The sequence below is a fragment of the Pleurodeles waltl genome, chromosome 7, assembly GCF_031143425.1.
Source record: "Pleurodeles waltl isolate 20211129_DDA chromosome 7, aPleWal1.hap1.20221129, whole genome shotgun sequence".
Classification (NCBI taxonomy): domain Eukaryota; kingdom Metazoa; phylum Chordata; class Amphibia; order Caudata; family Salamandridae; genus Pleurodeles; species Pleurodeles waltl.
The window spans coordinates 65707673-65731622 of record NC_090446.1 but is presented as its reverse complement, the minus strand read 5'-3'; the positions used below and the strand labels follow the sequence as shown (position 1 = coordinate 65731622).

Sequence of the window (23950 nt, the reverse complement as noted above, 5' to 3'; positions counted from 1 at the left end):
TCTCTTTATGGAGGAGACCTGCAGTGTCTCCGATTTCTTTCCACTGGCCCAAGTGCACCCTCTTTCCTGTCCCACATGTCATAGTTTGTAACTGTTGCTCTGTCACCATGCACACACATGCCAACAGACCCAATTCAGCCATGAGACTCGATTAAAATCAAAACTCAAATCTATTTCAATGTTAGTCAATGGTGAAAATAAACTGCCCCATTTTTTTTCACTATCACCCTCTTTGCTGTTTCGAAATGTTGATTTGTATGAATGCCGTAAAGGGGAGTATATGTGCAGCGGTGTGCTTGCTGTATGTGGCACACAGCCTGCATACTTCTGATTGCCAAAGGACCCAAAAAGCACCCACAATCAATGTGACGTGGTCTCTTTCACACTCACACGGAAAGGCACACTAGATCACACAAAGGCACACACGTGCACGCGTGTGTACACACACACTTTCAAAACAAGCATTTTCAATGCAACGGGTCTTGCATTTGCTCGAGTTAGAGCTATTAGCGTTGTAAAGAAAAAAACGCAGCGCGATCGCGCTACGTGGAAAATAAACAGATAAAGTAGTCTGGACCCCAGGCTGAAAACATCGAGCCTCGCATGTTTTTAGTAGTTTACCGGTGATGTGTAGGTGGGCTAAACACCGGAAAAGGCATGACGGATAAATGCCTTTCACAAATGAAAGCAAGCAAATTTTAAAAGGCAAGCCCACGAACCAATGTAAGTGACTGACATGACATGGGAGTGGTTTGAAGCCTAAAGAGAGATTACAGAATGGATAGAGCGCTTTGCATTCACCCATAAAAAGGCTATTCGAATTGGAGATTACTGCCTGAGAAGGTCATCTTTTTACACTAGTATCATATCAGAACTGCAGAAATGCCTGCTCGCACAGTTCCACCATTTGTCAAACAGTATCGGCTCCCGTCACATGTTGTCACTGGATGGAGAGCCAATAGACGGTGGTGGAAGCACACCACCCCCAGCCTTGCAGTCTTTTTTGGGGGGTTGGTCAGAGGGTTGAAGGGGTAGGAGTGACTCTTAAGCAAAGCTCAGCACTGAGCCACTCCCCCTTCCCATTCAGAAACCGCACAACAACTGTTTACAGCAGTGGTCTCCAAACTTTTTAATGCTGTGCCCCCCCAAGTTGAAAAATAAAAATCATTGGGCCCCCCTCAGAATTATTCACATTTATTTTATAAAGATGGCAATGTTTAAATATGTCTAGACCTATGTCTAGACATTGCAGTTAAGTACTGTTACCTTTTTAAAAATGCAATAACATGCTTCTGCTTAAAACAAAGGCCTGTTATCTGTATAATGCTTCTTTTGGCTAGAGTCTGGTGCCCCCCTGGGATCACTTGATGCCCCCCTAGGGTGGCCCACCCCCCAGTTTGAGGATCTCTGGTTTACAGTAACAGACTTGATCCCTTCCCCTCACTAGTCCCCACCCCCTCTTATACGATCAAAAACATTTTTAAGGTTGGTAGGTCTGGAATTAATGCAACGCCTGTTGCTATCACCCCCCTTTCACACACATACACACATAGTTTAGAATTATCTCCTTTCTCATTGATGTCAGTGTATGGGTCTCCAGGCGTGACCACACAAGTAATCTTCTAGGTGGCAGTGAATAGTCCAGGGACCGCGCAAAATCTCAAGGCATCCCTGCTCTCTCTTTAAATATTTCTGCACTAGGTAAGAAACTGACACCTAACTTGTGGCCACTGGATACTTTTGTGTGCCAAATGTGTATTATCTTTCTAATTCAAAGCATCCGTAAGTATGTGTAGTAAGCCACCCCTACATTGTCGCCTGTGTTTAAATCATTAAGGGCGGTCTGTGGCGAGGCTGCGCAGGGGACAGAATAAACATTCAACAATTGAATAAATCTGGATCTATCTCCGGGCAGTCAACAGAATTCCAAAAGCTGATTCTGTTCAGTGTCCCAGCTCCTTACATCTCTTCATCATCAATCTCTTAAAGTTTTCCCATAATCTGGGAGTCAATTCTGGTTGGACAGCAGTTGTTTTATCTCTACAAGCCAGCAGTCAAAATCTGTTATTTTTACCCAGACTATCTCTTAGAACCTGCAACTCTTTGGTGGGTGTTACCCTCATGCTTCTCCTCAACCTCAACACATTTCTGCATTTACAACCGGGTCAAGGTAGAGATGCGAGGCTTATTATTAAACTAAAATATAACAACCATCACATTACAGGAGAGAAGGAAGTATTCTGCTGACCACTACAGTTTCTTGTTTGAGAGAGGTTCAACCAACCGACCTCAACAGATCACTGAGATCACCACAGCCCGCCTTCTTACTAAATCTAAATAACTCATGAAGAAATTTGGAGGCTGCTGAACAGCGGAACCAAGGTGTTATTATTCCAAACCTTGAACTGAGACTTAATGAAACCTAGAATTACTACCTTAGGAAGCTAAATTCTACTTAGTAGCAAGAAGGTTGACACCTCACACAACCATCCTCTTCCCTAGTATTGTGGGGTATTTTGACTCACATTGCTTCTCTACGCCTCCTCTGATGGAGCTCCAGAGGGTTGTCATTTCTGTGTTTTATTTTGATTATTGAACTGTTCATTGGTTAATTGTTAACGTCAAGCCTGGTGACAAACTCTATGGAGGTTCCCTCAGTGTCCCTCAATATTACACACTTGGTGCTTGTTCTGTGGTCCAAACCCCTGTAGCCTCCTGTCCCTACCCATTGTTTCCATCCTGTGTGTATGTTTCCATGGCTTTGGGTCTCAGGCAGCTGTCAGCTGTCCATCACTCTTAATGGATTCCTCAGGGTTAATGAGCTTGAGCCCAAGCCATTAACTTAGTAAATTAATGACCACAGAGTGTTTTGGAGGTGCAAAAACAACGCTTGGCTGGGAAGGCGCAGCTCCCAACAGGACATCACAAAGCAGTCAGGAGTTTGATAGACCAGTGGGTGCTTAACTTGTTGGAGTTGTTTACGAAAGCTCCTACATTTAACCTAGGTGAAGGCAGTGACTGGAAGGTGGCATAGGGTGATCACATGACCAAATTAGGGTAATCATGTTATAAAAAAAGGACGATCTAATGACCAAGTAATTTGACTGCCTGACCACCTAGGGATATTCTGTTACCACAAGGAGACATGCCTGACCAGATAGAGAGCCCAGCATGACCAGTTAGGCTACATAAAGTTTTGTTATTCTACCATTACTAGCAGAGTGCATTGGATCATTCACTAGGTCCCCAGATTGATTTCAAAGTCAGCTGTCGTTAACAGTACTGAGATAAATACCTGCATTCCCTGAATGAATATGTAGGCAGACCTGCATAACCACATAGAGACCTGCATGACCACAGAGGCTGACATGTATTACAACATAGTGTGAATTGCATGGCCACAGTGGGTGATCTGCATGACCTCAGAGGGAGTCCTGCATGAAAATATAGCGTGACCTGCATGACAACACAGGGTGACCTGGATGACTACAGAGAAGGACCTGCATGACCTCAGACGGGGACCTACATGAAAATATAAGGTGACCTGAAGCTTAAGCAGCCCAACATGACAGCTCAGGGTGACCTACATGACCACTTAGAGCGACCTGAATGACCTCAGAGGCTAACCTGCATGCAAATATAGGGTGACCTGCAGCATAGCCATCCCACCCTGATCACTTAGGGTGACCTGTATGACCTCAGAGGGTGCATTTCATGACAACATAAGGTGATCTGCACGACAACATATAGTGATCTCTATGACCACAGAGAGGGCCCTGCACAATAATATAGGGTGACCTGCATGACACATTAGGGTGACCTGCATGACCACAGAGGGGACCTGCACAACAACATAGTGTGTCCTGCATGGCCTCAGAGGGGGACCTGCATGACCACATAGAATGACCTGCATAGCCACAGAGGGGGACCTGCACGGCAACATGGGGTGGCCTGCATGACCTCGGAGGGGGACTTGCACGATAATATAGCGTTACCTGCACGACTACATAGGGTGATCGGTGCGACGCAGAGGTTCCCACACGCACATTTTGGGTGAACATACAACTATAATAACCCTGAGAACACAATTACTACTACTGCGATTAGCACTATTGCTACTAGTATTACTATTTCAACTATTATTACTACTATTACTACTACTACGACTACTATTACTACTACTTCTAATACTACTACTGTACTACAATTACTACTACTACTGCTACTACTAATAAAAATACCCTGCTCAAAATCTGGAATTCTACTGAAAGAAACAAGCCCTTGGTCAACAAAACAAGTTTTAGCAACTACAAGCCCAGTCATTTGCTGTTGGATACTCCTCGTCATACGCAAGAGCTGCGTATACTCATGTTATGTTTCGGGTATGCTTTGCTATGATATGTTGCGATTTTTTGTGTTTAGCTTCATTAGATTGTGTATCTGTTTTGTTCACATTATGTTTTTCTATGCCATGTAATATTCTGATGGTGTTGTCATGTTATCGTGAGTTTAGTCATAGTATGTGTTGTCCTGTTCTGTTTGTTTTCTTCTTCTGGATTATGCTACGTATGTGTTGTTTGTTATGATTTATTGCTCAGGGTGTTAGGTTCGGCCTTTTTCTGTCTGTTATGGTTTGGTATGTTTTGTTAGCCTAGCTTTTTAAGTAATCTTATTGGTTGTTATGTTCGTTATTTTGATGCATTTTTATTAGTCTGCAACAATTCATATTTTGTTGAGTTTTGTTTTATATTTCTTAGTTGTTCTTTGTTTTCAGTGTACTAAGTTGGGATGTGTTTGTTATGATGTGCTTCTTTCTTGCTATTTATGATATGTTATTATGTTCTTTGATGATCTTATGCTATGTAGTATTATTTGGCTTTTATTTCTAGTGTTGTGTTGTGTTGCAATGTTTTGTTTTTATTTGTTGTGTCATGCTTGGCTTTATTTTGACATCTATTGATTGGTTACTTTAAGTCATACTTTCTTATGGTATGACAGTTGTGCTGTGTTTTGTTATCTTATCCCGTTACTTGTATTTTTTTTTTTATATATGCTCTGCAACCGTGTAGTCTATTTTACTTTATCTCATAGTTTGTATTCAGATTTTTTGTTCAAGGCTGCATTACAATATTGATGTTATATTTTGCTTTCATTTGCTACCTTTTGCTGTTATTTTAGTTTTTTAAAAATTTTGTCGTTATGTTATATTTTATATTCTGTCTTGTAAATTGTCCTACGCTATTGGACACCTAAAAACCATGTGGACAAAACCCGCTTGTTCCATTTGACAGCAGGGACAGGTCAGTGAAACTGTGGGGTGTATTTTAGTAACCAAGAATCGACCCAGAGGGAATCCATTCCCCGTCATTAGAGATTCAAAGATGTTAAGTCTGCATTCTCAAACAACCCGCCTACCCCAGTACCTCAGTTGTTCAGGGTATTTTATTTTTGTCGACTAAGGTGCCTTATGTTGTGATGGTTTAGTTTATCATTTGGGATATATTTTGTTCAGGTCTGCCACATTGCTTGTATTTTGTAAATGTATTTATATAGCACTTATTACCCCAAACGAGGCATCAAAGTGCTTTTCGTCGAGTAGCACGCTACTCCGTAACACAAAAAGGATTAGTGGTGGATTAATCTAGCAAAATATGAGTTTGAGTGGTGACTGTTAGCTGGATTGAAGCAGATAATGGAGGGATCGAAGAGGGAAGAGTCTAGAAAGTATTATGCACGAGATCATAGTAAGATGAGGTTTGGGATAAGGTAAAGGAGAGATGAAGGAGGAAAGAGTATCTAGAAATGGATTACAGAGATCATACTGGTAAAATGAGGTTTGGGAGGAGTCAAAAGAGGGATACATGAGGGAAGAATTTAGAAAGGGTTGTTTGGGAGATCATGGTAGTAAAATGAGGTTTGGGGTGATCCGAGGAGGGATAGATGAGGAAAGAGTCTAGAAAGTCTTATTTTGGAGATCACAGTAGTAGATTGAGCTTTGGGATGAGTTAGAGAGTTGAGACAAAGGATATATTTTGAGAAGGGTAAGACATAGAGTAGTGCATTGGATAGAGTTAAGGGTTTTTGTTTTTCTTCTACAGTTGGAGTAAGATAATAAATATATAGACACATAACTACATAGAGAGCGTATACATGTATAAGGAAGAGAATATATAGATATTTAAAGTAGTATTTTATAAAGTAACACTTTGAAGTGTTGCTGTACTTTAAGATAATTTTTTTGTGAATTTTTATAACTAATATTTTTTTACATTTTATATTTTCCTCAATATTTAAATAGAGAAGCACCTGTAGAAAAATAGTTATAATACTATTTACATATTGTGATAGATAGATAGATAAAACAGAGACCCATAAGTATCTATTCAAATAACTGATATGAAAACTATGAAGTGACTATATACATATTAAACATAAAATAATTACTTACTGACGGTCGGCAGCAGGCAGTCATAGTTAGGACCTAGTTTCCATAGGAAAAGCATTCCCCATCCTGCCACCGACCCCGGCACCTCGCGACGAAACCCCACGAAATCCCCAAAATGAATATGACAGTTGATTCAGCCACTGGCTTGAAAGTCTCGGGGCGATCATATTATGATGTGTTATGCTTTGTAGTCGTTGTTATTTTATGCTGTTATTTCATGTTGGATTTTGTTTATTCATTTATACTGTGTTTTACTATGTTATGTTACAGCATTGGTTAGGATGTTATATTGTAATGGGGTGTGTTAAGATGAGTTTTTTATGTTCTGGTTTCTGATTAGTTCTATTTTTCTGCACTGAAATATTGTACTTTTTTATTGTGTTCTAATGATATGGTTTGTTTTATTCTGTTTTATTTTGCTATGGTTTGCTATGGTATTTTGTGGTTTGTTATGTTATGTGTTTTTATGTACTATCGGGGTATGTTGTGGGGTGTTTGTCGTGTTATGATTTGGTCTGTTTTGTTGTACTCTGTTTTGTTATTTGTTACTATGTGCTGTATGGTGTTTTCTTCTGCTACAAAATGAAGTGTTATTCTTTATTGGGTTTTCTTTTTTACAGTATTTGGTGTTCATTTAACGCTGCTTTACGTGTGATTTCATTCACTAATTTATACTTTGGTATTTTATTTTTCAGGCTTCAGTGTTAAATTTGCTTATCTGTATGTAATATTTGGCCAGTGAAGGAATTAATTTGCAGCTAGCATCTTTCAACATTTAGGGGGTCATTCTGACCCCGGCGGTCAGAGACTGCCGGGGCCAGGGTCGGCGGGAGCACCGCCGACAGGCCGGCGGTGCCCCGCAGGGCATTCTGACCGCGGCGGTTCGGCCGCGGTCAGATGCGGAAAACCGGCGGTCTCCCGCCGGTTTTCCGCTGCCCTTGTGAATCCTCCATGGCGGCGGAGCGCGCTCCGCCGCCATGGGGATTCTGACACCCCCTACCGCCATCGAACAGGATGGCGGTAGGGGGTGCCGCGGGGCCCCTGGGGGCCCCTGCAGTGCCCATGCCAATGGCATGGGCACTGCAGGGGCCCCCGTAAGAGGGCCCCACTTTGTATTTCAGTGTCTGCTATGCAGACACTGAAATACGCGACGGGTGCCACTGCACCCGTCGCACCTTCCCACTCCGCCGGCTCAATTCTGAGCCGGCGTCCTCGTGGGAAGGATGATTTGCCCTGGGCTGGCAGGCGGCCTTTTGGCGGTCGCCCGCCAGCCCAGGGCAAATCCCAAAATACCCTCAGCGGTCTTTCGACCGCGGAGCGGTATTTTGGTGGGGGAACTCTGGCGGGCGGCCTCTGCCGCCCGCCAGGGTGAGAATCACCCCCTTAGTTATTTGCTCCATGGGCACTCGCACTCTGGAATCCCCAGAGTATTAGCCTACTAATTAGCCATATACATTAAATCAATACAAGCACCAGAAATCACTAGCACAGGTGAACATCTGCAGCTGGGTAGTTGGTCTGAAAGTCTCCTCTCCTATCCTTAGGTCTGGCTTGACAATGCAGCTGCCCCCTCACCTTATGTCATTGACAGAAAACAAACTTTAAGTTACTTTACTGAGCGAGGCTCAGACTGGGCCCACATAATGAGCTATCTTCCTGCAGGGTTCGATTGGGTAGAAGTTGTGCACTTTTGGAGAAAATGAGGGCTTGTTTTGCATGGGTTATGTGCAATACAGCAGGCCTGTGTTGGTTATTATGGCACCCCAATGATCAAGTCTATACGCCTGGTTGAGTAATTAGAAAAAGTTATGTCCGAAGTCATTTGTTATATCTGTCATGGAACCAGTGGCAGACGCTTTTTAGGAGGGAGGGGGCGGACAGGGCACACATGCATACATGCACACATGCACACTCACACACAATACATGATATTATAGTATTCCCTATTAGTGTAATACAGTGGTTCCCAACCTTTTGACTCCTGAGGACCCCCACTGAATCACTACTGGAAGACGGAGACCCCCAAGCAATTTGTACAATTCAAATCACAAACATTAACAATAATTTTCTAAAAATACAAAACCAACTACACACCAAACAAATACTTGAATTACTAAAGATATAATTATTTTATGTTGAAACAACAAGCAAAAGTGGAAAAATGTCTATGAGAAGGTCGGTGCTGCATCTCGGTGACTAACTTTTCAATGTTTAGTTTTATTTAGGAAAGCTGAATCCTCAAAGTCAGATTCTACATCCACCAGGCAATTTCGTTTTTTATTTTTTACATACATAAGATCTGAGAAAGCCTTTTCACAAAGATATGTGGTGGGGAAAAGAAGTAAAACCATAAGGGACTTTCATGTCTCCATAGCCCCTGTGTCACATTGTCTATAGCACCTCTCATACCAGCGTAGGGTGTCAGAGCACTTTACAGGGGACTACAAGGTGTAGGATTCACATGTCATCCACACTGGTAGGCATTTTGTAAGGATGCTTTGCCTGGAGAAGCACAAACACAGGATTTGGAACATAATACAGTGGTTAGTGTTGACTTTAATAATAAGAAATTATTTCTACGCAAATAAACCCTTTTTAGCCAGCATAAAGAAAATGAAAGCCTTTGAAAAAAATATAACTTTCTAATTTATGCCATGCAGTTTGCATGCAGCTCTTTGATGGCAGTTCATAGCTCACTGTGCTAGATTATGATCATAATTTATGGACTGCACAGCAACAAGATAATCTCTGTGACATAAGCAGTAACCCACTTTACTATGCGCTTAAAATACAGTTCTTTGCCTGCTACACGTTCTTTGCAGCAGGCACATTAACCATCTGCCCTACTTTAGATAAGTCAAAACTCTCATCTCTATCCTCCAAGTACATTAATCACAAGAGTTATCTTGATGCCCAAAATATTAAATATTAAAAATATTAAAACACACATGTGTTGCTGTGAGAGGTCCCAGCTGGAGAAGTGCCTTCTTGCCGGCCCAGGCCTGAAGACTCCCTGGGACTGTGTAACAGACCCCTGGGGGACAGCAGACCACAGGTTGGGAACCACTGGTGTAATACACACTGGCACACACACACACCCACACACACACATCCATTCACAACACTCATTACCAAATATTCAATTTGGCTGTCAATCAGGTGCTTATAATGAAATACATTTATAAAAAATACACACACAATGAGGCATTCACCGGGGGATGTGAGTAAGGCCTCCTCACCCATTGTCTGTTTGAGCATCATTTACATCTTGTTTTCACTCATTACAGCACACAGCAAGGGACAACTGGTAAACTCGTGAGTGACAGCATTTTGCCTGATCATCATGAAAATGCTTGTACCTAGGTGCCAAGACTTGTGGGTTAGTCCTTTGGTTTTGCACTTTCTTCTTTGATCGACCCCCTTTTATTTTATCTTTGTTTATTTTTTATTTTTGCTACCAGGACACTATTTTGCAGTAATTTAATCTATGGTGTTGCTGCATCCTGCAGGACACTGCTCCTAAACCACAGGGTTCCCTGGGGATTGTATTGTCCTCACAGTTTTATTGTTTCAAGCTGGCCAAGACACTGCTTGTAAATGTGACAGCCATAATGCACGTTCCTAATTTAAAACTATGATATTCTATGCACAATACCATTCAAAAATGACTGGCCCTTGCTATGTTTAATTTTTAATCTATTTTTTATTCCAATCATATGCCTGCCATACTTCGGCAGTGGCATCTTTTCTACTTTTATTACATTTTCTCGCATTAATTTGTCTTGCACATGATTGCTGACTGTGTGTTTGTGTTTTATTGTGGATGGCTGAGGGAAGGAATGCAAGAATGATGAGTGCAAAGATGAGTGCAAAGATGAGTGTGAGAGTGCATGTAAGATTAAGGTGAATGATGAGGCACTTTCACTTATAAACCAGAGCTAATAGCATTGCAACTGCTTGTTTACTCCTTGCAGTCAGCATTCACACCTATTGTTCTGGCAGTCATGATTGACAGCATGCAGAGACGCTCACATCAAGACCAAGCTTCTCTGTTTCAAGAGACATCAGGAGAAGAAAGTGGAATGTTTCAGTCTGTATTTGTTAAATCTGCAAAAAGGGACAACTCTGAGTCGTAGGTGTGTGTAGAGCGGGTACTGAACTGAATCAGGTTTAAGAGGCTGGGTCTATGAGCACCACGCTGAAGAAGACTCAAGGGCTGGCTGCGGGTCCATGGCACACCCCAATCAGTGTACTTGTAAAGCGAGGGTAGTCACCCGCTAGGGTCTCAAGGCGCTGGTTCACCGTCCTCACATTGCTTGTGTATCCTGTCTTCTCAGGGTACATCCAGGTCTGCCGTGGGTTGATGATCGCCGCTGTCTGCCTGGGGTTCTTCGGGTGTGTTTTCGCCCTCATCGGGATGAAGTGCACAAAGATCGGTGGCTCAGATGCCTCAAAGGGGAAGATAACCTGCTTTTCTGGAGTGGTGTTCATACTCTGTGGTGAGTACAATCCAGAGGGCGCCCTTGGAGCAGTGCTGTAGGACTCACATAAGCCCTCATTAAGTGTGTGACAACACGAGGCCCAGTTTAACCAGGTGTCTGAATTAGGATCACGTGCATGGCCTTTGTGATGAGGACTTCCTATGGATGAGGGGGGGTGTGGCCCTATCAGTGTATCAGGACTTAACAGCATTCAGTCTTGTCTGATCTGCAGGAACAGCGGTACAAGCCGGATATTCGGTACAATATCATTCTATGTTCAGGATCCGTAGATAGCAACGACTAGTGTTCAAGTTGTTTCTTTCTTGTAATTCTTTATCTCCAGCCCGGTAAGATCCTGGGTCCTGGTGGTGTATTGCTCCACTGATGTATTCTGCATTTCTCCCAAGTGGTTGTGGGCGGCCTTCATTCTTTTGTATGAAATGAGCAGATGTGAAAGGAAGTACAGGCTCCAAACAGCAGCCAGTGGAGACCTGGGACAGAATGTGGTTGAATTTCTTGATTCTCTAGATGTGGTGTACAGCAGTGTGGAGGGTGCAGGCTCCAAGCGGCAGCCAGTGGAGACCTGGGACAGAATGTGGCTGAATGTCTTCAGTCCCCAGATGTGGCGTACAGCAGTGTGGAGGATGCAGGCTCCAAGCAGCAGCCAGTGGAGACCTGGGACAGAATGTGGTTGAATTTCTTGATTCTCTAGATGTGGTGTACAGCAGTGTGGAGGGTGCAGGCTCCAAGCAGCAGCCAGTGGAGATCTGGGGCAGAATGTGGTTGAATGTCTTGAGTCTCTGGATGTGGTGTACAGCAGTGTGGAGGGTGCAGGCTCCAAGCGGCAGCAAGTGGAGACCTGGGGTGGAATGTGGCTGAATGTCTTGAGTCTCGGATGTGGCATACAGCAGTGTGGAGGATGCGCTGCAAGAGTCAAGCAGGGACTCTTGAGCACAGACCTGGCACCTTACAGATGGGAGAGAGGCCAAGGCTTGTATGACAGCTCTAGGGGATGTGCAGTTTGACCTGGAGCAAGGGAGACAATAGTCACTGTGTTTCCTTTGTGTAGTGAGGTTTTATGGATAGGTCCAAGCCGATGATGAAGCATAGGGACTTTCGGACCCATTTGCTGATGACACCATCCTGTTATTGAATGATTCTGTTGCCTTTTAGTTTCCTTGTGAAAAAGATTATATTTATTTTGGCCTGACTAACGCCACGAGAAGTTTTTCGTCCTAAATAACCTGCAAATTGCATTCCAATAAATGATCCACACTTTTAGCTCTGAGTGGCACAGGAGGCATTTGGCTGATTGCTTGCTCATGGTTAGATATAACCTTACTTTTGGACGTCCTTTGGGGTCCAGCTGCAACCTCTGGCTTGCCTTTTTTTTACCCCTGGCACTGCCTTTGCGACCCCTGGCCTCAGAGGTGTCAAATTCAGTGCCAGGAACACAGGGGCAGCTCGTCCTTATGGACCTCAGTTGGGAGTCCACTCTCTTTTCTGTCAATTTTGTATTAAACTAATAGTAAATAATATAGTGTTCCCTATCAGTGAAATAAAAATGGAGTACATTTACCTGGAATATGCCCTTCCATGGTAAGTGAGGTAAGTAAAAAATGCTTTTAAGTGTATGTTGTGTGAATACTTGTGGGTGAGAGTGTCTTTATGTGTGAGAGGGCGTGAGTAAGTGTGAATTTGTATCTATGTGTAAGTTTGTCTCTGAGTGAAAGTGGTGGTCAAAGAGCCTGTGATGTCACTTCCGCTACCCCTGGCGTTCTCGTGAATTGACGTCCATGACACCAATGCTCATATTTGCCAATCACTGTGGCAGATCACTTGACATATCTGCTATTCCGTGGATCACTGGACAAAAAAAGGTTGTCTAATGATGCTGCTGAACTGCCTTTGAAGCAGTCTATAAAGGTTTAGGGGTAACCCATCCATTCTAATTAACTGCAGCCAATCAGAAGGGCTTGAACATGTGGTGTTTATGATTGAGTGAAAAACAACCTATTGTAATGCGTGAAACAACCTAGTGTTCAAGATTAACTGATTCGGCACCCTTGGACCAGTTCTTACTGACTGCTCTGTTCTAGCCATTCTGATTAGCGACTGGGCACCCAATGAGAATGAGTGTTGCTCTCACAAACCTCTTGAGCAAGTTTTTAGAGTCGAGCCTGCGGGTGCATGTCTAGCGCATGCATCTCGCTTGTGAGACTCTGTTGTGTTCAGTAAAGGGCTTGAGGCCTGCCTGTCGCTCACCTTTTGTTGGTTTACGTGACCCTCTTCTTTACAGCCTCGTAATTCATCAAGGCCCGCCTGGCATCATTTTCGGTCCTCTGTGTGGAGCAGGGATGAAGCACTTAATAATTCATTCTAATTAGTGCCCATCCGCTGCTTCCAACGTGATCGAGGTACTACTTGTTCTTTTTATCTTCTAGTGCCCTGCAAACAGAGGACGTGTGACTGGCAAAAACGTGCGCAGCAGCACAAACAAAATTGCAAGTTTTATTTTTTAAATCTAGCTTTCCTTTATGTTGCCAAGACGTCTTTTCTCAGCTGCCACTCATATTTTCTTTTGTTTTTGCTCGTGGGAGCTGTTGTCAAAAGATGACAATTAACTAGTTCGAAATACACGAGGCCTATTGCATTGCAAATGCTTGTTATGTTCAGGAACGAGCAGAGTGACATACCACGAGGACTGGCCCATGAAGTGTATGTGGACTTTCCACTGCAGCATCAATGGGATGTTGAAACATTGATCAAGGGGGCTTTTGCCATATTCACCCTTTGAAGATAATATTTGCTCATCTCTAATAGCGATGATTCTATATCTGCCCCGTGCCGGAAGTTTGGCCATCATTTAAGTACAAGATTCATACAGTTCACATGTTTTTACATTTCATCCATGTCCTTCCCCCCAGTACTTTTGAGAGGGATTTTAGCCCCGAATGAAAAACAGAACCCTACGTTGAAGGTGTACACCTTCTCACCCAGGGACCACTCTTCTTCTCTGATTTCAAGCCAAGTTCTCATAGTTGGGAATGTTGTCTTGCTCAGTCTTTAAGGATGTCAGCTGCATCACTCTTGAGAATCACAAACAGGCAAACAAGACTATAATTGTTAATCCCCTTGAAATGTGCAGTTATTTGTCTGACAGGTTGGACTGCTCTCTTTCAAGGGAGACTACGACTGTCTTAGACATTTATATGGCTGATTCCGCCCCAGTCCTATTGGCCTTCCAGAAGCAACAGCCTTTTGGGCAAAGTTCCTGGGTACCAATTGCCCTGTCATCCCCTGCTCATAGATCCTCAAGGATACAATTTTGCAGGGAACGAAAAGGCCCCATTAAGTGAGAAAAATTTGAAAACATGCAATAAAGTACTTGGATGCATCTGAGATTTCACAGCTCTGTCCATGTTCTACCCACAGGTCTGTGCGCCATGTCTGGAGTCTCGCTGTATGCTCACAGGATCACTTCGCAGTTCTTCGACCCCACTGTCCTGGAGCAGAAGTAAGTCTCACTTGTCTTGATTTTGTGTTTATCCACCTGGACCTATGCTCTGTTGGTCAGGGCATAGTCGGCATCAGGTCAGTTTGTCAGCAGACCAATGGATCTTGTGCGTCTCAGTTACTGTGAAAGACTGACTTCCAAAAGCATAAGATTTCAAAACCAATAAGATGTATCTGGTTGTTTTCTGTCTGACCTTTACTCACAGAACCCATAAGGTATCCAGCTTTTCCACTGTGATCCACTAAAGCATCTATGTGAGGTTTAGGCCTAATTTAGAGGTGGCTGTGAGCTGACATTCTCCAATGTCTGGGGCATTTGCTGAGGTTTAGGAAGTACCCTCCTGTGGAATTTCTTTCATAGTTCCACCCCAGTGATGGAGGAAATTCCAACAAAGACTTTGCCTAAAGTTGAAACACTTCCTCGTGAAATGTGAATATTTCCAGTTGCCACACAACTCTAAGTTGGTACTATGTCCTACACACAAATGTCTTGGAACAGGCATCCACTTATACATGGTTAATAAACCTCTGAAATGTCTCCTCACTATTAAGGCTTATTAAACCAGACTCCACATCCATTATTGATTCATTGACTCTTGCTGAAGCATCCTACGTTGTCCTCGGAGATTGCACTTCAGCTCAGAATGCTTGGTTGCATCTCCAAGATCTTCAGAAGTGCTGAGAGGGCTGAAATATAGCATCCTCTGGTGTTCATCTGCTTTAATTTTCCACATTTAGGTCTGCTGTATGGGTGTATGTGAGCATACCGATAACAAAAATATTGTGGCCTGAATGCCGTTTACAAAAACATTGCTTAATTGAAGGTGGAATTTACATTTTAACTCAAATACATCAATATTTTCGTAAATGAAATTTAGGACACAGTTTTTTTGTCAAAAGATATTTAGGCCAAATGGACCTATTAACATACTGATATACTTGAAGCTTATGTTCTTGGCATTGCCTTGTGCTTTGCAAATCTTAAACAACAATTACATGATCATGTGTCATGATAAGACCATGGTTGTCCCTTCTGGAAGAGGAAGCTCAGAGTACGCTTGGACCTTACCCAAGAAGCCCCTGAAAGAAGTCAAGAAATATCAATGTTTTGAACTGGTAACCATGAGTACATTTAATTGGGCGCGACAATGGCCTGCTCTATTCAAAATACTTTGACCGTAATGACGGGTATTGAGCGTTTTAACAATAATGTGATAAAAACTCAGCTATACCCTTTACAAGGGTACACGAGACAACATTGATTGTGAAATTACCGTAAAGGGCTCACTTTGGAGCAACACAACCAACTATTTTGCTTATATTAGAATAAAATCAGATTTAAAGTGTGATGAACAGCATTAGGTTTAGGATTAGGCAGTCTAAATTTAGAAGCAAGAATTGAGTTGGACTTACTCTCTGTCAGTAATTAACAAATTTCCAAAGATCCCCGCTGCTGTGAAGAGGTGAATCCCTAAGTAGCCAGTAAAGCGGTTCATGCAACACATAGAGCGTGTGCCCACCCATCAAACACAATCTGCCCAGAGGCAACCAGATCAGGTCTCTGGCGACTTCACTTAGCATTTTATGGAACGTCCCTGCGCTGCCTCAACTTAGGGAGAATTGAACTGATGATTCAGAGAAGACACACATCAGCTCACCTGGCATTAAGTTGACAACATGTTTGTGTTTGTGTATTCAAATGAAGACCTTAGCTTACAGAGAAACATAGACTGAAAATATACCATAATTAGGCTAGTATTTGGTTTCAGATTTGGTCTGATAAAATATTGACATGGAGAAGGAGCAAGGGTACTTTCTGCATCCAGCAGAGATGTGCATGATTATTGAGTGGGAGGATTTTTAAATTTCAGTAGTTTTTATTACTATAGTCAAAGCTTTCCTTAGAACTAGTTGACTTTTAGGACCAAAGTGTTATTTAAAAAATGCCAGTGTGCAAAAAAAAAACGTATTGTGGGTTTTATTGACAGGACAATCATGCAGTTATTTTGCTAGTGCTGGCCAAACATTTGGAAGCATGTGAGGGGGAACTGTGATTACTCACAGTTTTTATATTAAGATAAACCAATGGGCCCATTTTCCCTGTTTAATTCTATTGTACATATTGGTACAATAATTGTGATTTTATGTTGAATAATGCAGGAATCATTTGTTTGATATTTTGATAAATGGATGACATCAAATATTCAAAAAGCTCTTTAAACTGGACATTAATCATATTTTAATTGTTCAATTACAACCAAAGCAATACAAATTGTTCTTACTAAAATTGTTTAGGGATCATTCTATTTTTTCAGATTGTGGTATGTCGTTCATCAGTAACATCAGTTCTTTTCTTGCAGGTATGAGCTGGGAGCGGCTCTGTTCATTGGTTGGGCGGGTGCCTCCTTGTGCATCATCGGTGGTGCCATGTTCTGCTTCTCTATGGCACAAGAAACCACACTTCCAAGGTAAAGAAAGTCACAGCTGCAATTTCACTGCTCTAGCCACGGATGCGGCATACCTTGGTACCTGCAATATGATACTGATGCCTTCTTGAGAAATGAATGCCTGGAAGGTGCCGAGGGGCCATGTTAATGGTTGGGCTGCACATTGCTATTGCAACCTTTTAGTTAGTTGACCTATTAATTTGCTCGTCTTTTGGTTTTGCAAAGCACCAGTTGGGTAGTCTAGTGCTTGAGTAGCCTATCCGTAGTTTGCTTATTAGATTTTAAGTCTGTTGTTTGAAGGGTTTATAAATAGGCGGCATATTGATTGGACAGTTATTAGTTGAGTAGCCTACGGGTTAGTTGGCTTTATTGTTATTGGTTGGGTTTTCTTATCATTGGTAGCCTTTGGGTTGGTGCCTTGTGGTTATACAGCCTATGCTCTGAGGAGTCTTTTCGTTGGACTGGCGGTTGTGTGCTTTTATAGTTGGATGGATATTTATTTGACAGTGCAGTGAAGCAGTTGACTATAACAAGGGCTTTATGAGAGATTGATGTGGTAGATAAGTAGATGTATGGATGAAATAATAGATGAACAAATGACTGTGTGAATGAATGCATTAATGTACTCATGGGCATATTGGTGCGAGAGTATGAAAAAGATGGGTGTGTATAAAGTTAAAATAATAGATATACAAAGTTCATATGATGGGGATGCAGGTGGGCAAATTGACAGATGGATCCACTTTACAAAAGGTCTTGAAAAAGGATAGATAGGAGAGTTAAATTCACTTTTCCGATAGACATATGAACAATGGTTAAAGACATGCCGAGACATATGGCTACTACAATCGGGGCTGAAGACATCGCTGAACCTAGTGATATATCAGCAAGGGTTGTAGACAATCAGGAAGTATTTATATATATTAAAGAGACTCAAACAAATGTGAGGAATTATCTATAAATCGCTGTGTGTCAATGGTATCTTGAGGATTATTTATATAACAGCAGAGATCAAAGACCGCCAAGGACCTACTGATATTTCAAGAAGGGTTGAATATTTCAGCATGCTAATTGGTAACTCCTGGACAACCTAAGCAACATCGGACTCAAACAACTAGTCACCAGCCCCACACACACTACGGCCCAAACCCTGTACCCTATCTTCACAGCCCGTGAAAAAATCAAGTTCACCCACAAAACGAAGCTCACATGGACCAACCACCACCAGGTACACTTCACCATATCCAGTGGACCGGTGCTGTCCACCACACCCCCACCGCCCACTCTCCACAGATGGGGAAAAGTCACAGATACCCAAGGGGCCACCACCCTCCAGTCCTGCAAACCCATCCTCTCTGGTAACCTCGAACAACATGCAGGCAATCTTTCCAAATGGATCCTCAGCAGTGCCAACAATGTCACCCTGCAAGGAGCACTGCCTCCAGAAGATCCAGCAAGCCTGCTAGGTGGTTCACCACCGAACTACGCACAAACAAGGGAGAATGCAAAAAGCTTGGAAGATGCGTGGTGTAGTAGCAGGAACCCCGAAGATTGCACCACCTTCAAAAATGCACTGAACAAATATCATCTCCACCTCAGAGAAGCAAAAAATGTCACCAGGAAAACTCTTCAAGATCATCAAACAGTTCTCCTGCCCAGCAGCCACCGAAAACACAATCCAACCCACCCAGATACTCTGCGACTCACTAACCGACTACTGCCTCAACAAAATCACTGCCATCTACAGAAACCTCCACCCCAACCCATCCGCATTTGAACACCTACTGATCCTGTCTGAGGACTTCCCCAGCCACAGCATCACGGACTGGAAGCCTCTATCCATCACAGAAACAGCCACACTCACGACTTCAAACCACTCCGGCTCACACAACGACCCATGCCCACACTACATCTTCAACCTGGGCCAGAAGGAAATCAGCAGCATCCTCTCTCCCATCTTCAACATATCCATCAGGACTGCCACTATCCCCGAAGCATGGAAACAAGTAGAGGTCAAGCAGCTCCTAAAGAAACCCTCCGCCTACTCCAGCGAACTCAAAAATTACTGCCCCATCTCTCTGCTCCCCATCGCAGCCAAGGTCCTGGAAAATGCCATCAACAGGCAGCTTTCCATACACCTGGAAACACACAACCTACTTGACTCCTCCCAAGGCGGTTTCTGCTCCAACCACAGCACTGAGACAGCCCTGATCGTGGCAATGGATGACATCTGGTCCTTCCTTGACTACTGAGAGAAAGAGGCCCTGATCCTCACAGACCTCTACGCCTTGTTCGACACCATCTCCCACTTCACCCTCACCTCCAGACTCCTACACATTGGGATCCAATCAATGCCCTCAAATGGATCCACACCTTCATCAGAGGCCACTCTCAGAGGATCCGCCTCCCAACCTTCTTCTCAGAACGCAAGAGCAATGCGGTGTCCCCCAGGGATCATCTCTCAGCCCACCCTTTTTGAGGTTTAGCTGACTCCGTTGGCAGAGATTGTTCGTTCACATGGACTCAACATCATCTCTTACACTGACAACACCCAACTAATACTCTCCCTTTCCGAAGACCACGCCACCCTCAGAGACAACTTCAGCAATGCTATGACACATGTCGCAGAATAGATGAAATCCAACTGCTTAATACTGATAAGACAGAGGTTATCATCTTCTGAAACAACCCCTCCCCTTGGCACGACTCCTAGTGGCCCTCCACGCTTTGACAACCCTGACCCCAACTGACCACACCCACAACCTTGACATCATTGACAGCAAACTCACCTTCAAGCAGCAGATAAACTCAGTGGCCTCCTTCAGCTTCTACAACCTCCACATGCCATGAAAGATCTTCAAATGGATCCCCATCAAAACCAGAAAGGCAGTCATCCAAGCCATCATCACCAGCAGACTACAGAAATGCTCTCCACGTCAGACTCCCCACCCAGCTCCTCCACTGCTTCCAGACCATCCAGAACACAGTAGCGCAACTCGTCCTAGACCTCCCCAGAAGGACCCACATCACCCCCTACCTCAGAGGTCTGCACTGTCTGCCTGTGCACAAGAGGTGCAAATTCAAGACTCTCACTAAAGCATACAAAGTCCTCCCCAACATAGGACCCAAGCTAATCAACCGCAGACTCTCCTTCCACAAGCTAACCAGAGAGCTCCGTTCAACAACTCTCATCCTGGGGCATGTCCCGAGAGTCTACCACAGACGCAGTGGAAGGTGCTCCTTCTCCTACCTCGCGGCCAAGACCTGGAACATCCTCCCACTCCCACCTTTGCACCTCACCCACCCTCCTCAACTTCAGGAAAAGGTTCAAGACATAGCTCTTTGAGTGCTAGCTATGATGCACCTTGAAAACTTTGAGTGCTTGAATACTCCCCAGGGTGATAAGCCTCGCTTTACAAATCCAATGATTGATTGATTGATTGATATAGCAACAGGACCCAAAACATCCTAGAGTTTATTGCTACATCAACAAGGGTCAAAGACATTGGGGGCTAATCTATATATTAATAAGACATTGAAGACATCTCCACAATTCTTGGTATGTTAACAGGGGTCAAACACACCTAACAGTTTGCCAATAAATGTGCAATGATCAAAGACATATCAGGCTTTATCTATATCATTAAGTGACAACATTATGGAAGGACTTTTGAATATATATAAAAAAGGGTCAAAGACAAGTTTGTTAAATGTATGTGCCTGGAGTCCTTTCCATAACAGTATTTAGGACAACCACCAGCTATGTACATTAATTCCATTTGTTTATTATCTGTTAATTTATTTTATATGAACATTCTGACATTGTACAACGGAAACAAGCCTTTCTATGGATCAATGGTAAAAAACATAGTAGAAAAAAACTCAAAGTGTATTCATATATCAATGAGTGTTAAATACATCAGTGGTAAACCAATACATTAACAAGGGATGAAGATGTCTTAGGATCCACTAAAATACACCATTGCTTTTACAACTACAATAATAGTAACTTATAAGTATCTAATGCTTTCATTGCAGAATGGGCTATTCCTACAATGGAGCAGCTTCGGTGATGTCTTCTCGGACGAAGGCGCAGGGTGGGCTTGGGCGAGCCGATCACCACCCAGGAAAGAGCCCTCCAAAGAACTTCGATAAGAACGCATATGTATGACTACCACAACTGGCCACAGAGACTATTATCATGGACAGACCAGAGACATGATCATGGTGAAGCCAACATACAAGGGACAGGAGGTTGACCTCGTTTTATGAGAAATGCTGGAGCTACCAAAACGTTCTGACGCTGATGGCCTCTACTATTACCTCTTGTCTCTCACTTAGCATCACTTCTAACTCTTCTTGGCCTTCTGTTTTACACTACTCTCACCTCTTTCACATTTCTATATTCTCTTTCCCTTTAATTCTCCAGTTCTATTCCTTACCCGCTCTCGCCGTTTCTTCTCTTAGCACTTTTCATCCTTACTGCACTTGACTCTCTATTTACATTATCAACACCTCTTACACCTATTGTAAGCCTTACTCCACCTCATTTTTTCACTTCTAACCTTCTTGTCTACACCCCCTGTTCTCTGTCTCACCTGCCACCTCTACTGACCTGATAACTTTGTCTCACCTCTTGGTGGCTTTTTCCTTGTGTTGAAATCTTCTGTTTCATTCCTCTCATCCATTCCCTGCTCTCAGGGGTCTTGATTCACAAAGCATCCTTGAAATTATAATCAAACATTGACGCTTGTTAATTTACGGCTAAAATGTGTGTACATTTCATATTTCTCTGGGATTCACAAAAAGCAACTAGGTCATTCATGGAAATCTTTGCAGGTCATAGATTCCCTTGCTTTCTCACTATGCACTGAAATTCTTCTGGAGTGCACATGTTAGTGCATTTTTTTTTACATTTTTGTTTCTATGTTTTCCACATGTAGATGTCTCTCAACACCTCCATGAAATATGGATGTGTACACTTTCCTTTCCAAAAACTAGAATAGCACCACTGTCTTGCTCAGGAGTAGAAGTTAGTACTTGTCCTGGGTGGTAAACCGCTTGCAAAATCTGAGTAACCTGAGAGATAGCTCTGCTGTTTGATGCCTGAGGATGTGGAATTTCTGAAATCTGAAACACTCTGCTGATTTTAATCTTAATGTTACCAGAAAGGTATAAAGGGCTCCTAGCACCAAAAAGGTCTCTTTACACCATTAACTAATTATAGGCAGTGACTCTAAAGTTGCATTTGTTGAACAAGGAAGTTGATTTTTTTTAAAACAGGAACTATGAAGAGATACATCTTAAACCAGGAGGAAGATTATTTCAGAGGCGCAAGGCCAAAGTAGAAAAGGCTTTTAAAGCCAAATGTGAATTGCTTACAAGGTGGTTGGCTGAGTAGCTGAGCTTGAGAGAATCAAAAAGTTTCAGGATGACTTATAAAAGCTAATTTGACATTTTAAACCATCAGGCATTGGTAGATCAGACAGAGATCCTTAAAAGAAATACGGTTTTCAATTTGTAGCCAATGAAGAGCTGAAGGAGAGGGTTAGCCGAAATAAAACGAATGGAAAGAGCAACCAGTGTGGCAGCTGGATTCTCAATTACTGGAATTGTAGACATAAGATATTTGGCTATTCCTAAACAGAGGGGATTACAGTAATCTGTCTCGACCCAATTGTTGAAGTTACAATATTTTTACGACTGTTGACTTAATTAAGGGACATTGAAGGTTTCAGTTTTTACAGCCACTAAGATGAGGGTGATACCACTGCTGAGATTTTCATTTCTATTGTAAAGTTCTATTCAAATTAATTCCGACATTTTTGACAGTGGCTTTAGGGACAGGATAATCTCCAGAACATGCAGGTTAAAAGGAAACCAAAGGTAAATATTGTAGGGTTTCCCTACACTAAGAGTTTAATTTTTTCTGTGTTTATCTTCACCCACTTTTGATCCAGCCAGAGTTTTACTCTGCCCAGCCATGTAAAATGAATGGAACCTTAGAGCTCTGCTGTCAGTGATGCTGCCTTTGGGAGGTGTGCAACCTGAGGGGTAGCTCTGCTGTCTGAGACCGGAGGATGTGAAATTTCTATAAACTGAGGGGAAGCTGTGCTGACTCTTGTCTGAGTATGTAAGATTCATATAGCCTGAGGGCTGTCCTGTTAGTGGTAAGATCTGATGTCTAAAGGTTAGACTCTTAAATTTGTGTTACCCAAGGGATAGCTCTGCTGTCTGAGACTTCAGGATGTGAAAGCTTTGTAACCTGATTAGAATCTCTGCTGATTCTTGTCTGGACATCTAAGATGAAGATACCCTATGAGCTCTACTGTTAATGGATAGGTCCGGGGTTAGATTCTTAAATCTGAGTGACCCTAGGAATAACTCTGCTGTCTGAGACTTCAGGATGTGAAAGCTTTGTAACCTGATTGGAATCTCTGATCTCTGCTGTATCGTGCCTGAGCATGTAAGATTGTGTAACCTAAAGGCTCCGTTCACTGTGCTTTGGCATGGGAGAGAAATGCAACCTTGGAGACTAGTCTTCTAAGCAAACCCTGGCCTAAATACGTATGTAATCTAAGTTGCAGCTCTGATGTGTATTGCCCAAATTCAACAATGTGTTTAAAATAAAATATAGTTTTGTTGTTTCTTACCTGAGGCTTTAACATGTCTTAAATTTGACAGACAGCTCAGGTGTTTGGCCTGTGATGTCTTCGTAACCCGAGGGGACAGCTCTTCAGCCTATGAACCAAGCATGACAAATGACTTCAAGAGGCATCTTCTAGGGTCCTGCACCAGGATCAGCAATTGTTTGGGAACAACAAGAGGCAATCCAGGACATGATGTAGAGTTTGCCAGACGACCAGTTTTAATGACGGTCAGGCGGACCTTCAGGTTTCCATTGGTGCTGCCCCATCGGCTCTTATTGATAGAAATGTTTCTCCAAGGATCTGATAGAATGCTGGCCATCCAAGTAAAGGGATCACACCATCCATCCAATTTAGGGCCGACTCGCTTTTTTACTTTTCATAAGTGCCAGGGCAAATCTGGTGGTGACAAAC

General features: G+C 42.9%; 1 protein-coding gene across 1 annotated transcript in view; it reads left to right on the top strand.

The window, feature by feature from the left end:
* The window catches only part of LOC138303642 (claudin-10-like), a 37620-nt gene extending 14079 nt beyond the window's left edge, over positions 1 to 23541 (top strand). Inside the window, exons 2-5 of the mRNA XM_069242938.1 lie at positions 10783 to 10944; positions 14362 to 14443; positions 16803 to 16910; positions 20928 to 23541. Coding sequence (XP_069099039.1) covers positions 10783 to 10944; positions 14362 to 14443; positions 16803 to 16910; positions 20928 to 21060 — 485 coding nt within the window. The 3' untranslated portion in view covers positions 21061 to 23541. The remainder of the gene's footprint in view (positions 1 to 10782; positions 10945 to 14361; positions 14444 to 16802; positions 16911 to 20927) is intronic.
* Positions 23542 to 23950: the final 409 nt, after the last annotated feature.